The sequence below is a fragment of the Trachymyrmex cornetzi genome, unplaced genomic scaffold (assembly GCF_001594075.2).
Source record: "Trachymyrmex cornetzi isolate Tcor2-1 unplaced genomic scaffold, Tcor1.1 scaffold726, whole genome shotgun sequence".
Classification (NCBI taxonomy): domain Eukaryota; kingdom Metazoa; phylum Arthropoda; class Insecta; order Hymenoptera; family Formicidae; genus Trachymyrmex; species Trachymyrmex cornetzi.
This window is the reverse complement of record NW_017300055.1, coordinates 433,774-448,041: the sequence shown is the minus strand read 5'-3', so window position 1 is coordinate 448,041 and position 14,268 is coordinate 433,774. Positions and strand designations below refer to the sequence as shown.

At 32.6% G+C, this 14,268-nt stretch overlaps 2 protein-coding genes across 5 annotated transcripts in view; both read right to left on the bottom strand.

Moving 5' to 3' along the window:
- The window catches only part of LOC108767763 (fatty-acid amide hydrolase 2), an 8,536-nt gene extending 6,057 nt beyond the window's left edge, over positions 1-2,479 (bottom strand). For both annotated transcript variants that reach the window (XM_018517785.1, XM_018517786.1), the window contains exons 1-2: positions 2,349-2,479; positions 971-1,179 (exon numbers count right to left, since the gene is read on the bottom strand). In XM_018517785.1, the coding sequence (XP_018373287.1) occupies positions 971-1,179; positions 2,349-2,372 (233 nt within the window). In that variant the 5' untranslated portion in view covers positions 2,373-2,479. The remainder of the gene's footprint in view (positions 1-970; positions 1,180-2,348) is intronic.
- A 1,393-nt stretch (positions 2,480-3,872) lies between these two features.
- Usp16-45 (ubiquitin specific protease 16/45) lies at positions 3,873-13,812 on the bottom strand. 3 transcript variants are annotated; one of them, XM_018517811.1, is made up of 13 exons: positions 13,583-13,667; positions 13,081-13,217; positions 12,809-12,996; positions 10,480-10,636; positions 10,132-10,299; positions 8,513-8,734; positions 7,535-7,797; positions 7,213-7,445; positions 6,565-7,051; positions 5,548-5,845; positions 5,120-5,389; positions 4,557-4,732; positions 3,873-4,171 (listed from the first exon to the last, which is right to left on the bottom strand). In XM_018517811.1, the coding sequence occupies exons 1-13, from the start codon at positions 13,665-13,667 to the stop codon at positions 4,099-4,101; spliced, it is 2,757 nt and encodes a 918-aa protein (XP_018373313.1). In that variant the 3' UTR covers positions 3,873-4,098. The 3 variants fall into 3 exon arrangements, with proteins under 3 accessions (XP_018373313.1, XP_018373314.1, XP_018373315.1); XM_018517812.1 differs by having other exon boundaries at positions 4,099-4,171; positions 13,081-13,214; XM_018517813.1 differs by lacking the exon at positions 3,873-4,171 and having other exon boundaries at positions 4,629-4,732; positions 5,478-5,845; positions 13,583-13,812.
- Positions 13,813-14,268: the final 456 nt, after the last annotated feature.

Here is a 14,268-nt window from a genome sequence, read left to right as displayed (position 1 = left end):
CTCTCTCTCTCTCTCTCTCTCTCTCTCTCTCTCTCTCTCTCTCTCTCTCTCTCTCTCCACGCGCCTGGATCCCCGTTACCGGTGCATACCCTGTATAATTGTGCAATCAAGAAATAAAAAAAATGCATTTTATAGGGGATGAATAATATATTCATCATTCCTAATCCAAATTTCAAGATAACGTTAACCTTCTTTATTAAAAAATGTCAAATATCGTAAAAAAAGCTATTTTTTTAATATTAAACCTCAATAATCTTGGAAATCCGACGTGTTAGAATTTTTTCGCTTGCGGCATCGTTTTCAACATTCAAAAATCTATAAAAAAATACGTAGTTCGGTCCAAAGTAATTTTTTTACTGTAAACAGGCCTGGCAACTTCAGTAGGGTCGGTCTGGATCACCCCATACATACAAATTTCTAAACTACAGAATTCCATACATATCTCCATGGACGGCGAAGTTTGAAAAAGCAATTTAGTGCATGGTTTGTAGAATCAGAAATGTACATAAATTTACACTAAATAGTTATAGCATTTAAGGTTTGCTTCAACCAAAAATAGGAATTTTTACAGAGTATTTATTACAAAGTAAAAAGGTAAATTATGAGAAGATATGTTTGATAAATTAATAAAATAAACCATTCCATAATTTTTTAACGATATTATCATTAAATGATAGTCGTTAATGAACAATTTTTTCACTTCTATAGACAACAACTGTTATATATATTAACAATAAAATGGTAACAAAATTGTTATAGATTCAACAATATTTTTCTAGATATAGAGATTATGATAATTTTGTTTTGTTATTATAAAATAAGAAAAATTCTAAATTAATGACAATTGTTCAACAATAAATAGTGTTAAGAATTATAGAATAGAGCCTTAAATATTATTTATACATGAATAACATGGCAATAAATAAATGCTTTAATGATAATTTGAGTAAAGAATCAATAATTATCCTACCTAATTTTTTCTGCTAAGGAAACAGCACTTTCTAATAATAGCTTATTTTTCACTGGTGGTACCTTTTTTGCTTTCTTATCATAGTACATGCCAAAGGCAAAGTCTATAATACTATCGAAGATAAAATGCAGATGTATGATCATGCATCGAAAAAAATTCCAGCACCACTTTTTTGCAAGATGCGACATATCCTGGCATTGTGGAGAATCCTATATACAAATTATAGTATATTAAGATAGTATATTGTAAAAATGTTTATGTAACATTATAATATAAAGTTGTTTTTATACAAACTCATGATAAAAAAATAATAGATTTTGTCAGAGGCAAAACAAATTAGTACATTTAACATTTAAAAGTTAAGGTAATTATGCGTTTTGCGGATTCTCTCCGTGTTCAGATCCAATCTTGGAATTCCAACGTTGGAACGCAAACGTTTCATGAACCATGCAGTCTACTTCATCAGGGCGATCCAAGAATTGGCATTCCAAGAATGGATCTGAACACGGAGACAACCCGCGGAACGCATAATCTTTATATAGAAAGTACTCGTGGAAGCCTAAAGAATATTAGTTAAGGTAATTGTTGAGTTTAGTTTCTTCACCTCAGATGTTGATAAAATTAGGCTCATTCGACGTGTTTTTGCACGAAATGAACGAATCTGGCAAAAAAAAGTGTCGCTCTGTCCCGCGAACCGAGATATTCACTGTTAAAGTTGAAAGATATTCAGGTTAGGAAAACTGTCACATCGATGATATAGAGGTTACACAAATTCTGTTTTATAAATACAAACCTTAAAATACTTTACCTTAAAAACAAATTCTGACTTGAAAACAAATTATTTTCTATATAATTTTTGTTTTTACAATAGCAAATTTTGTTTTTAAAACAAAGAATTTTTGTTTTAAAACAAAATTTGTATTTTTAAAGCAAAAAGCAAAAAATCTAACCAAAACAAATTCTCTGATGTAAAAACAAAAATTATATCAAAAAATGATGTTTTTAAAGCAGAGAACTTGTGTAATTTATTGAAGCAGAAAACAGTTATTCTAGCCTCATTTATATGTTCTCATGTTCCTCTATGCCATCAATGTGACAGATTTCCTAACCTGAATATCTGTAAACTTCAATAATTAATATCTCGGTTCGCAGACAGAGCGACTTCTTTTTGCCAGATTCCTTCATTTTGTACAAAAATGCGTCGAACAAGCCTAATTTTATCAACATCGCAGATGATGAAGCTAAATTCAACAAATCATCTTTCGTAAAATCGATTTTCACAAATTATGAAAATTCTATGGCGATTTGAGTGCAAATTAGTATGAAGCTACATAATTATCGTAATTATATCTATATCATAGAAAGTCTTTGAATTTACCTTATTTTTTACGGAAGTGCACATAGTTTCGTGAAATCAGCGAAAAATATCAACAAAATTTATTTTAAATTATGTAGAATTGATCGAACACGTCGACACTCTCAAAATACGTAGCATGTAGATTTAAAAAATATATCACGTACATATATATATATATATATATATTCCTTTAAAACTTAATAATACACTTGTTTTTTGCTTGTTTACTTTCAAGTAAAAAAATTGCCCTCACAATGACACTTTTCGAACGTTAATTATGTCAAAATTACTGCGACTCATTCAGACTCAGTGGCTTAAGATGCTTTCCATTTAATGACACAAGTCGACACAAGTGTCGTTCTATCTTTGTCACTCTCTGAATGTCGACAAGGATAGAACGACGCTTATGCCGACTTGTGTCGACTTGTGTCATCAATTGGAAAGCACCCTTAGTTTACACCGAGGATTTGATCCGGGTCGGAATGTAAGAACCAACCAACTGCAGTCGAGCATTCCCTTGTCATTCGACTGTAACAGGGGAATGCTCGACTGCAGTTGGTTGATTCTTGTATTCTGACCCGGATCGAACCGTCGGTGTAAACTAGGCCAGTAGTGTTACCAAATCTCAGTCGCCAGAGCCGCGCAATGCCACGTACACAAAAGCCAAGCGTTTCAGGCGTAAGGGGCTCCGCACAATAAAAGGAACAAGGCACAGAGAACAAGAATTTCAACCTATCAGAAATCATGTATTGTGGAATACACACTGCGTATTCCAAAATCCAGAATCCAAATCAGAGCTCTGGGATATAATATCGAACTTATACCCCAAAGCTCTGATTGGACGGCTCGTTATTCCCTGTTGCCCGTGCCTATTGCCTGTGTCTATTGTGTTTCCAGCTTTATGCGCAACATTTCATCTTATCATCGACGAGATACTATTAAAGACCGTCAGACAAATTTTTGTGGCTATCAATGAGGCCCCAGGGATAATTGGAGAACGATGACGTTATAAGAGAATTAATAAAAATTGTGCGATTAATATAAATATTTCGATAATACATTATTAAATTCGTGATTTTTTTTTATTATATAAATGCTGTATAAATAAGTATGCATACTTTTAAGTATGCATGCTATATCTTATATATTGCCGAAAAATTACAAGTTTTTCTCTGCAGTTATCATTTCTATTGATAATCAAATTCGAATAAAAACATTAAAATCACAATTTTAAATAAAAATCGAGTATTATTAAATTTTAAACATATATGTATACATGTCTACAAAACTAATAAATCATGAAATTAGTACTGTATTATTAGTTTCTTAATCTTAATCACTTAAATTTTAACAAGCACGCGAATTTTCATAAGCGCCGATCGTCTTTATAACAATATCTCGTCAATGACCACATTAATTCCACCATAGTACTATCGACATCGATCAAGTTCGGCTATCAGCATTCATTTTAACGTTTTACGAAAGTTTCCAAGTTTTTTATTAATAATTCTCGCTATCTGTTGCTAATCGACTGTAAAAAACAACTTTTCACAAGAACCAAATTTTCAATATTTCTAATAGATTACAGATTTCTTGCAATGTGTGTACACATAATCAGTTACATACATCATACATCCGATAACGTGTGATATGATGCTAATAATTGTATAATTAATAAATTCATTATAAGTCTGTTTTCTTTCTTTTGAGAATTGGAAATGTGAACATAACTGCATCGATCTTCGTTCACATTCTGCTTTGTTTTATCGAATCAGAGAATCCTCTCGTAGAATAAGAGATACGCTTGACTTTGTAACACTGTATTTTCATCTACCTCTGATACCCTAGAATAGATACAATAAATGTAGAATAAACAGAATAGATATCAAAAATTACAATAAATGTCAAATAGCGATGAAACAAATAGTGTAATATAATTATACTAGTGATTACTCATATTACACATGAAATAAATTAGCAAACAAGTGTAATAATTTTTACTACATTCTCATGACAAGAAACAATATATTGTATGCAACATCAATTTTTTATGAGTATGAGATTTGTGCTTAGAGAGAAAATTACGTTTAATTTTCTAAACAAAAAAGTAACTTCTGGAATTAATTTAATAATCTCCTGTCTAGCTCATGATATTAATTTTGTTATATGTATATATATATATCTTTTTTGTGTTTTCTGATAAATATGTTATAATAACAAGGATCTTACCGAGAATCTGATACATAATACCATTTCCCAGGTGGTGGTTCCACAATGGATATACCTTTCGCTGATGCTTCTTCCTCATCTGAATCTGAACTACTCGACTCATTATTCACTTTAGGATCTTTATCCTTTGGAAGAAACTTCCATCGAGGATCATCTGGTGATAGCGGCAGTCTCGTCTAACAGGATAATAAAGTAAGGATTCAATAAGTGACAACAATTTTTCAAATTTATTATGCCACAATCACATATTTTTTTACAAAGAAAGATCATCAGAAGTAAAGTAATGGAAACATTTAATATTTTTGTACTTTTTCTTTGACTTTTTAGTTTTTATTGCAATATGGTTGCAACAACTTTAATAAATTCTTCCAATATAATTATATAAATAAAAAGATAAATTCATATAAAAATACGAGGTTCTAACATATTTTTATTTAAAGTTATTTTCAATTCACATTCTTATTCATATTTTTTGAGAAATAAGTTCATTGTCTTCTCTTTTTATAAAATCTCAAATATCCCATGTTAAAGTGCGAAAGTTTCAAAATCTGAATATAATCTACCTTGACATAAGCAACGTAGTGACCACCATGAACAGTGCCACTGTGCTCGACGACCCCATAAAGTGCATAAAGTCGAGATTTTTTGTGATCTGTGCAAACCGGTGCCAAGTCCAATAATATCGGAAACGACACATGCTTGAAAACCTTCCGAAAACCGATTCTCTGCGTTTGAAATCTTTTCAAATGCAGTATTAATATCGGGGGTACTTGAGAGATGAGGTATTGCTTTGTACTCGAAGTGCATATCACCTTCGACGAACCTTCCTGAGTCTGAGAAAAAAAAGAAAAGTGAAAATGAAATGGTATTATTCTCATTCACATAAGGAGATAAAAAAGAAAATGTTATAACAGTTCTCACATATTTCTCGAATGTACCAAGTTTCTTTAGAGATCTTGAGAAGGATCACTTTCTTTTCTTTTTGAGTTACCTTCTTCTCACGAGCTGTGCATGCCTCGCATACGACTTTGTTACTTCCCGTCATTAGTTCTAGCGCGGTGAATTGATTCAAGCACGATTCCACGGAACATTCACCCTCCTTGGTTGTGTACCTGCCAGGTGATTGATGCCCGGCGATTCCCAGCCTAGACATTCCCGTCACTATGTCACCAAGCTCGTTATATACATCTTGCTCTTCGGGATCATCTCCGTTCGAAGTTCCGTTATTATATTTCCTTCTACCATATTTCGATAAAGTAGTAGCCATCCATGTCTCAACACCATCCAATCTGTGAAAATATCACACTTAATTCAAAGAAGAATGTAGTTAGGGCCATTTTTCGAGCAAAAATGAAACAGTTCTGAGATGTATAAATTACACATCATATTAAACGGCTACTGCCGAAAAACAGCCTTAACTTAACATCCTCCTTTCAAATATCTAAAAAGATCTTCGAAAATACAATGTTTAATATTTTTTTATCGCCTATGTGTGTAATTTCTATAATTTTGAATCTAAAATTTTTTTAATACACATATTCAAAAGAAAGAAATCAAGTACTAATTTTTTGTCATACAAATAGTACATTACGATACAAGTGCGCAAAGTAGGTGTTTCCCACACGAGGGAAGTTTGTCGCCCGAGCGAAGCGAGGGTGACAAAAAAGCGAGTGTGGGAACACCTACGCAGCGCACGAGTATCGTATACTATTTTTCCTACTATCGTGCTCAAAGTTCGATTTTGCACACGCATTTGCGCAAAGTATCACTTTCCCATACTTGTAGTTTAGCGTGCGGGAAAGTGATACTTTGCGCACGCAAATGCGTGTGCAAAATCGAACTTTGCGCACGATAGTAGGAAAAACATATTAAAGAGTTAAAATGTAAAAAATCCAGGATTTAAGAATCGCAAAAATCAATATTCAATAAGCAATTTTAATAAGATTAAGCTTTCAAGAAGCTGGAAAAATTAAAAAATTTTTTATGTTTAAACATCTGAATATCTGACCTTTCCGCAATTTTTTCGTTATTGACAGGACTAGTGGGACTCCCCTTAGAAGCAGCAGAGCTACTTAGGCTTGCGGTGGGTATCTTGGGGCTTGTGATATCAGAGTTGACGATTATGGAGCTGGTCAATGCCGTGGCCAACACTTCGTTCTCGGAGCTGATGGTACCGATGTTCTTGTCAGTTTTCTCGAACGGCATCCTGATTTGAGTCAAGTCCGTCATCGACACATCGGTTGGATTAGGACTAGTTAACGCGTTAATGTTCACTGGATGTCTAACTTGTGCTGGGTCCAAATTACTGTTGTCCAGATTACTGTCCTCAGGGCTGATTGTACTATTAAAATCGTTGTTTGGATGATGATAATGGTCAGCAGGAGATACAGGACTGGTGACGGCGGATGCTTTCTCAGAGCTATAACCAGATTCTCCAATCTCGGGATGAGAATTGTCCATTTCAATATTGTCTTCCACGTCGGCGTCGCTCTCTTCTAAAAATAAAAAAAATTTTTATATAACTTTGTTTACTAGAAGATGAATTTTGAAAATGGGAAAATGTCTTCCTTTTGGAACATTTGTATAGCGCATAAGAAAGATCCAAATTGTTATAAATAGCTTCTCTATATCTATGGCAAAAGAAAAAGAGCTATACCTGATTTCAAAACATTATCATTGTTTTCTTCCGCGGGATTATTTAGATCCATTAACGTGTTAGAATTGTTATAATTCTCGTGCCTTTTATTTTTTCGGTTCTTCCTGGCTGCCTTTTTCTCCTTCTTCAACTGCTTCCATGGCGTATCCTCCGATTTCCAAATCTCCGTCTGACTATCATGTTGTTGAATGTTCATCATGTCAAAAGCATCCTCAAATTCGCTATTCTTCCTTCTATATATCAAAATTATCATATACTATTTTAGAAGTTAATAAAATTAATTATTGTAACCTGTAAAAAATAAATAAGTTTTTTTCTTTACTTTAAAAGTGGAGGCTGTGGTTTATCCGCAGTGACGGGTAGACTCAAGTCTAGAAATGGCTCGGTCCGTTGCGACGAATGATGACAATCCAGGCACTCTAGAGTAGATACTAACACGCCGCGAAATACTACTTCTGGTCCTAACAGCCTCGTACTGGCCTGATTGCCATAGAATTTTACGCGAGATTTCAGACTCTTTTCCACACAATCTGGCTTTGTTTTTCCGCTCAGGCCGACCTCCTTTAGAATTATGCTCTGGTATCTCTGCAGAGCGACATACACAATTTTAATTTGCTTTGAAGATTAACCATTACATCATATTGAATACACAAATTAAGAACTCGTTTTAGCACTAAATATAACATTGCTTTTAAAATATTGATTTCCTACGCTTTTTCTAAAAAAAATCTACCTGAAGTATAATGTAATATAAACATAATATAAAGGTCTAAAGAATATGTGTATAAATCTAAGTATGAAATACAAATCTAACGAAAAACAACAGTTATAGAATTTTAAGTGTAATGGGATCTTTATTGTAGCACATTAATATCTGCACGAAGTAAAATCTTAATATAAGTTTTCTTTCATTTTTTAAATATACTCTTTGTGGCCATTAAAAAATAAGAATGGTTTTCATGAACAGAAAAAAAGGAGGGAATAAAAATGGCAAATTTTTGCTGGATATATTTAAAACCTATACACTTATCATGTTGAAAGTCCATACATTTATGAAAGAAAGTTTATTTACAAGCTTCCAAAAATAATAAACGATTGTTTGAATGCTTTGCAAAAACTTATTTTATTTCTAATAAACAATAATAAATTTCATAACTAACGATGTGTTTACATTTAACATATATTGGACCATTAAATATTTAAGAATATAATACTAGGAAAATCTATGAATATTCCATCGAAATACCAAAATATATCGAAAAAAAAATTAAAAGATATTTAAGAGCACATTTTTACTTACTCTGAGATCTTCATTTCGAACTATTTCCAATAAGTGTCGAAGAAACTCATGTGAATCATGCTGCCCTCCATCCACGCATTGCGTAGTCTTTTTCCTGAGCTTACAGAGAAGATTCAAAGGAGTATAAGTTTGATGACCGTTCGTGTTTTGCATTTTCGACAGCGTTTCACAGAGAATTGATGTGAAACTGCCCCATCGCTCCAAGGTCCCCTCGATTGGTGGCTGTAAAACAAATAAAGAAAATAATTAGCTATTTGACGAAGAAAATGCAAAATTTCAGTTATTTCTTATATCTCTAACGATATTGATATATTTTTCTTATATAAATCTTTAACAACATTGACATATCTTCTTATTTTGTCAATTTAATTGATTAGATGATTAAATTTGACTTTGTTAGTTTATCAAACATAAATTCAAACAATTCACTTAACAATGAAATCGGCTTATTTTACTTGTATTCAATAAATACTCGTTTTTTTTTGTAAATCATATTGCTTCAAATATTAACAATAATAATAATAATAATAACTTTATTGAGTGCAGGGGTACAAAACACAAATGTACAGCTAATAATAATTTGAGCTTTATGTATACAAGTATTTGTAACAAAGATTATAACGTAATATAAACAAATTGTAGTTGAATTAGGTGCAGTTGATTTAGTTTCAGTACAAAGAAAACAATGATATATTACATAGCTCAAAGTAATTAATCGCAAATTAACATAAAGTGATTTGCTATTATAACATGACACACCGTGTGTGTGTGTGCGTGTATTAATTAGCTATTAGCAGATCATATAAGAAGTATATACAATAGTACCATTATATCAACTTTTTATAGTAATGTGTTATCCCAGAACGAAATTTAGACAGATTTAGTTCAGAGTGTAAAGCCGATGGAAGAGCATTAAAAAATGTTACTGCAGTATATGAGAAGGCATTTTGAAATTTTGACATGTGATGAGTGGGACATGAAAGTTCATATTGCTGGCGAATATTTGGAAGAGAACCTATTTGAATGAGAATCCGGATTAAAACATATTAATTCACAAAAATATCTGGGGGTATTAGTACGGAGAATACTGTAGGTTAAACAACAAATGAATTATAAAACATTGAAAGATGTTTGATCATCCAGAAAAGGAGTAATATGATCATATTTTCTAATACCATAAGAAAAACGAAGACAAGAATTTTAAACTACTTCGACGAAGACAAATTTAATTGAGACAAAAAATATATACAACATCAGCATAGTCGAACAATGATACAACAAGATTGCATATAACATGTAGTTTTTGTGAGACGGATAGATGTGTGGTGTTATTTGTTTAGAGGTTTCTCGTCTTCCAAGAAATGACGCAGTACCACAATTTGCTTATTTCCAGTTATCTTGAGATTAATTTACATTTTCGACACTGTTACTGCTGTAGTGAAATTGTTTCTTCCCATAGAAAAATTGCTAATATCACATATGCAGCACACATATGCATAAATCTAAGAAGCAAATCTGGATCTTTTGCTTAACAGGCAACTGTTGTAACATTAAACAATCCAGCATCCCACAACGATCTTGAGATAATAAAAGACAATTTTGATGAGAGGTAAACATACCAGTTCCACTTCTTCCTCAGCATCGACAGGTTTGTGCTTTCCACCTGGTAAGACAAATTTCTGCCCAGGTATACGTAGGTCATCCAGCACTTTCACCAAGTAAGGTGTTTGCGCTAAACATTGAAGTACAGCATTGAAGAAACACGTGTTTCCTAGATTTGCTAAGCCCTATAATGCATAATTAAAAAATTTCTTAATTAAAGTAAATATTTTTAACACTATTATACAATTTATCTCCACATTATTGCATTATACGTTAAAAAAGAAATTGTAAAATCATGGAAAGAAGGACTAAGAAGAGCAACCTGAAATTAAATTATACAAAAAAGTATCGTATAATTCACATACCCCAACTTTAGGAAGATTATTCAATGTTTTATGTTCTTTCTCCTGTACATCGATTATCGTCTCTTTTTGGCACTGAATCGTTGGAATTTTCGATTGAGATATTTGTGGTATATTTACATATTTTTTGATAAACTCTACAGTTTCCAGGAGTTTTTTCCTGAAAAGCAAAATAAATAAATATATACATTTGTAAACATGCTTTTTATTAGGTGTATGCAAATATAAATAATTATTTTTTATAAAATTTTATATTTATATTTAATTGAAACATACAGGCATAGTTCAATTATATGAAAGTAATCTATTTTTTTTGCTATTATATTATTTTTCAATATTTTTCTCAACCTTTCAGGCAAATTATAGGCTGATATTCATAAGTTAATATTTCATGTGTCATATGACGAAGCAGTTGATTGACTGTAAGACAGACAGGTTCTCGAATCTTTCTATCCTATAGCTAGTCAATATGCTAAAAAAATGTATCATATGGATTAATCGATGAATTTGTAATAACTCTCGCGATAATCGCTTGTTCACATTCTTTGTATTATTTTGTGCTCCGCGACTCGATAACTTCTGATTATAACGAGCTTATATTCGCACCGAGATTACTGGTTGTAACTACGGAATTGCACACTTGAGTAAATTCTTGTAGTTGTTCTCATTTAAAATATCAAATATATGTTTGTCATTTTCTTACTATTAAAGGAAGTAATTCTTATTTGTTCTCTCGCCTTTCGATTCACTCCCGCTTCGAATAACCCACCCCCGCCGTCCGTGCGGGACTGAGCAGTCGGCTGCCGTCCGTAGCATTAAAGAAATATTGAGAATAATTATTCGAGAGAGCGGATACGTTCGCTCGTGCCTGGCGCCTAACTTACGTTAAGAGAGAATTCGCGATAATTCAGTGAGTAGCTACCAACTTAGAATATCAGATTAAAATCATTGGCTGTCGAATTGCGATAACAAAAAAGCGACGAAGTTGTGCCGTCGGTCGAGATTATGGTCACAAATTACAGAAAAATTTCCGTGAAATATCATCCATTGTCTGTTCTTACTTCAAGGGCGTTTCAAATAATATAACTGGCTTATAATATCTTAATCTTAAATATAAAAACCGACTATGAATACCGACCATAGATTTCAGTACGATAGAAAGATTAGTCTTTGCTTGCAATAAATTCATCAATAATCTGGAAACGATTATTTCAAAAGTTGAAGAAATTTGTAGAAAGAATACCACGATTGATTAAACATATTTTATTAGTGAAAGGTGGTTTTTTATGAGAAGTTTGACAAACAAAATAACTATATTTCATTTTTACTAAAATAGATAAATTTGTTTTAAGTGTTTTACAGCTAAATGTCTATCTCATTTAATGTAGATACTGAATCAGGGTATTCTGATATCTGGCTAATCAATTCAAGGATAATTCTAGGACATTTGAGGTCAAAATCTTGGTTTTTTCAAATCAATTAATTTTCATTGATTCGCGCAAATATTATGTCTTTTTATATTCAAATTTTAGAATTCCATGACGAATTAATTAAAGTGCAAATAAATTTGAAACAATTACTTCATGCTTTATAAATAATAAATAAACATTCAACGCAAACGATTTTATAATTATAGACATTAAATTCAAATTTTCTATCAATAACTTGTCTTATTGTATCTTTAGGAAAGTGTTTATATCCAAACACAACTTTTTTTTTTATTAACATATCACAAACATCACTTCATAAACTTATTAATTAATTAACGTTTTATTAAGGGCCTGCGCACAATAGAGGATCTATTGGTTGATATCACACGCTCTACCAATAGGAGAGCGCAAAACGCCATTAATCCAACCCAGGTTGGTGCAAACCCGGTCGGGCCGAAAACGCTATAATTCTTGTTCCTCTATTGTGCGCAGGTCCTAAGTTATTAGTCTAATTTTCAATGTACTTGCTTTTAAAGCTTCATCTACAATGATCATAAAATTCATCATTACCAACATAGTTCTTGCACATACGCAGGAAATATTTCTAATTTCTTTCTTTTTTCATGATTCAATTTTTTTAAATAAAAGAATAACAAAAATTCCAGGTCATTCCTGAAATTATACAGGTATTTCAGGAGTTTTTCAAGATATGTTAAATTCCAGGATAATTCTAGAATTCAAGGACATTTAAGAATTGCTGGATATTCTGTTGAATTTTGGTGGTATCCAGAAACGTTTGATAGTGTACGTTTGGATAATAAATATTGAATTTTTTTCATAAAAAATATTCAATAATTTATTTCTACACCTAATATATTAAAACAGTTTATTATTTAGCTCACCTACTGTTAGGATGAACTTCAATTTCACACTGATAGCACCAAACACTCCAATGATGAGAATCCATCACCATACAATGGCAGTCGCTATGAGGCTTCCTATAATGCTCAAAGGCGTGCTGCTTTTCCTCTTTACTGCAGCCTTGTTCTCCACATTGCAAGCAAATCCACAGGAGCTTTGAAATATTACACTGCAAATTTAAATAATTTTACATTAGATTTCAATACCTAGTATACCGTTTTAATTAAATAATTATGTTTCCAATATCATTTACAATCTCCTCTGCTGTCTTGAGGTCCATCTCCAGTTTCTTGCACATGGAACATTTGCTTAATATACCAGTCTTTTTTAGATTTTTTTTTACTTTGTTCAGGTTAATGGCCTTTGCTATGTGCGGACATTTTGCACCTACTAACAGTCAATTAATATTACTCCTATAATAAAATATAAGTTTAATTTAAATGTCTTTTTACAGATTTTATAAATAGACATTTTTGAATGTGTTAAATTAAAAAATTTGTTTTTAAATTATTAAGTTTTTAAATTATTAATTGTTAAATCTCTCTCGACTTTGAAATTTTTAAATTTGTATTGCTTTGTGTTGCTAAATTTCTAACTGCTCAATTTGCTACTAACTCTATTTTGAGAATTCAAAGATATCCCTAGGGATTAGAGGAACCGAAATATAAAAAATTAAAAATTAAAAAATAAGGAAGCTCGACAGTCCAAAATAATTTCGAACATATCAGTAACTCTGGGAGGCACGCGTTTCTAACCTGAGCTCGTCTCCTCACAAGACTCTGTGGAGGCCTCACTGACGTCGGGATTCGCGTCCGGTTGCCTGTTCCGCTTTTTACTCATCTCGCCACGCTACTCGTGAACGTTCTCGTCGTCGCGTGTGCGCGTCCGTGCTCACCACTCCACAGATCACCTCACTTGTCAGTGCTTGTCAGTCAAACCCTTATTGTGACCTGACGTTTGCGTGCGCAAAAAAAACCATGTGGAAACCAGGGCTGCGTTCTACTTAAAGGTACCTTTTCATGTTGACGTTCGACACTCATTTTCAGCGTCTTAAAATAAGTCACGTGATCAATATTGACGCTTGATAATGGCTGCGTTCAGCAGAAAAAGCAGCTATGCAACTGTTGTAAAACTCTTGAATATAATTGGTTCATACATTTAGATCCAATGAAGAACTAAGGGCAAGACCAATCATATTGAAGAATTTTACAACAGTTGCAAAGCTGCTTTTCTGCTGAACGCAGCCAATGTGCGTCGTACGACGCAAATCGAATGCAGTATGAATTCAGCACATCACGTGACTTATTTTGACGCCGAAAATGAGCGTCGAACGTGGGCATGACAAGGCACCTTTAAGCCTTAGTCCGGATCTATAGGTGTTTTAAGCCTTAAGCCGTAAGAAATTGACCAATTACCCCGGATCTACAATAGGGTTTTAAGC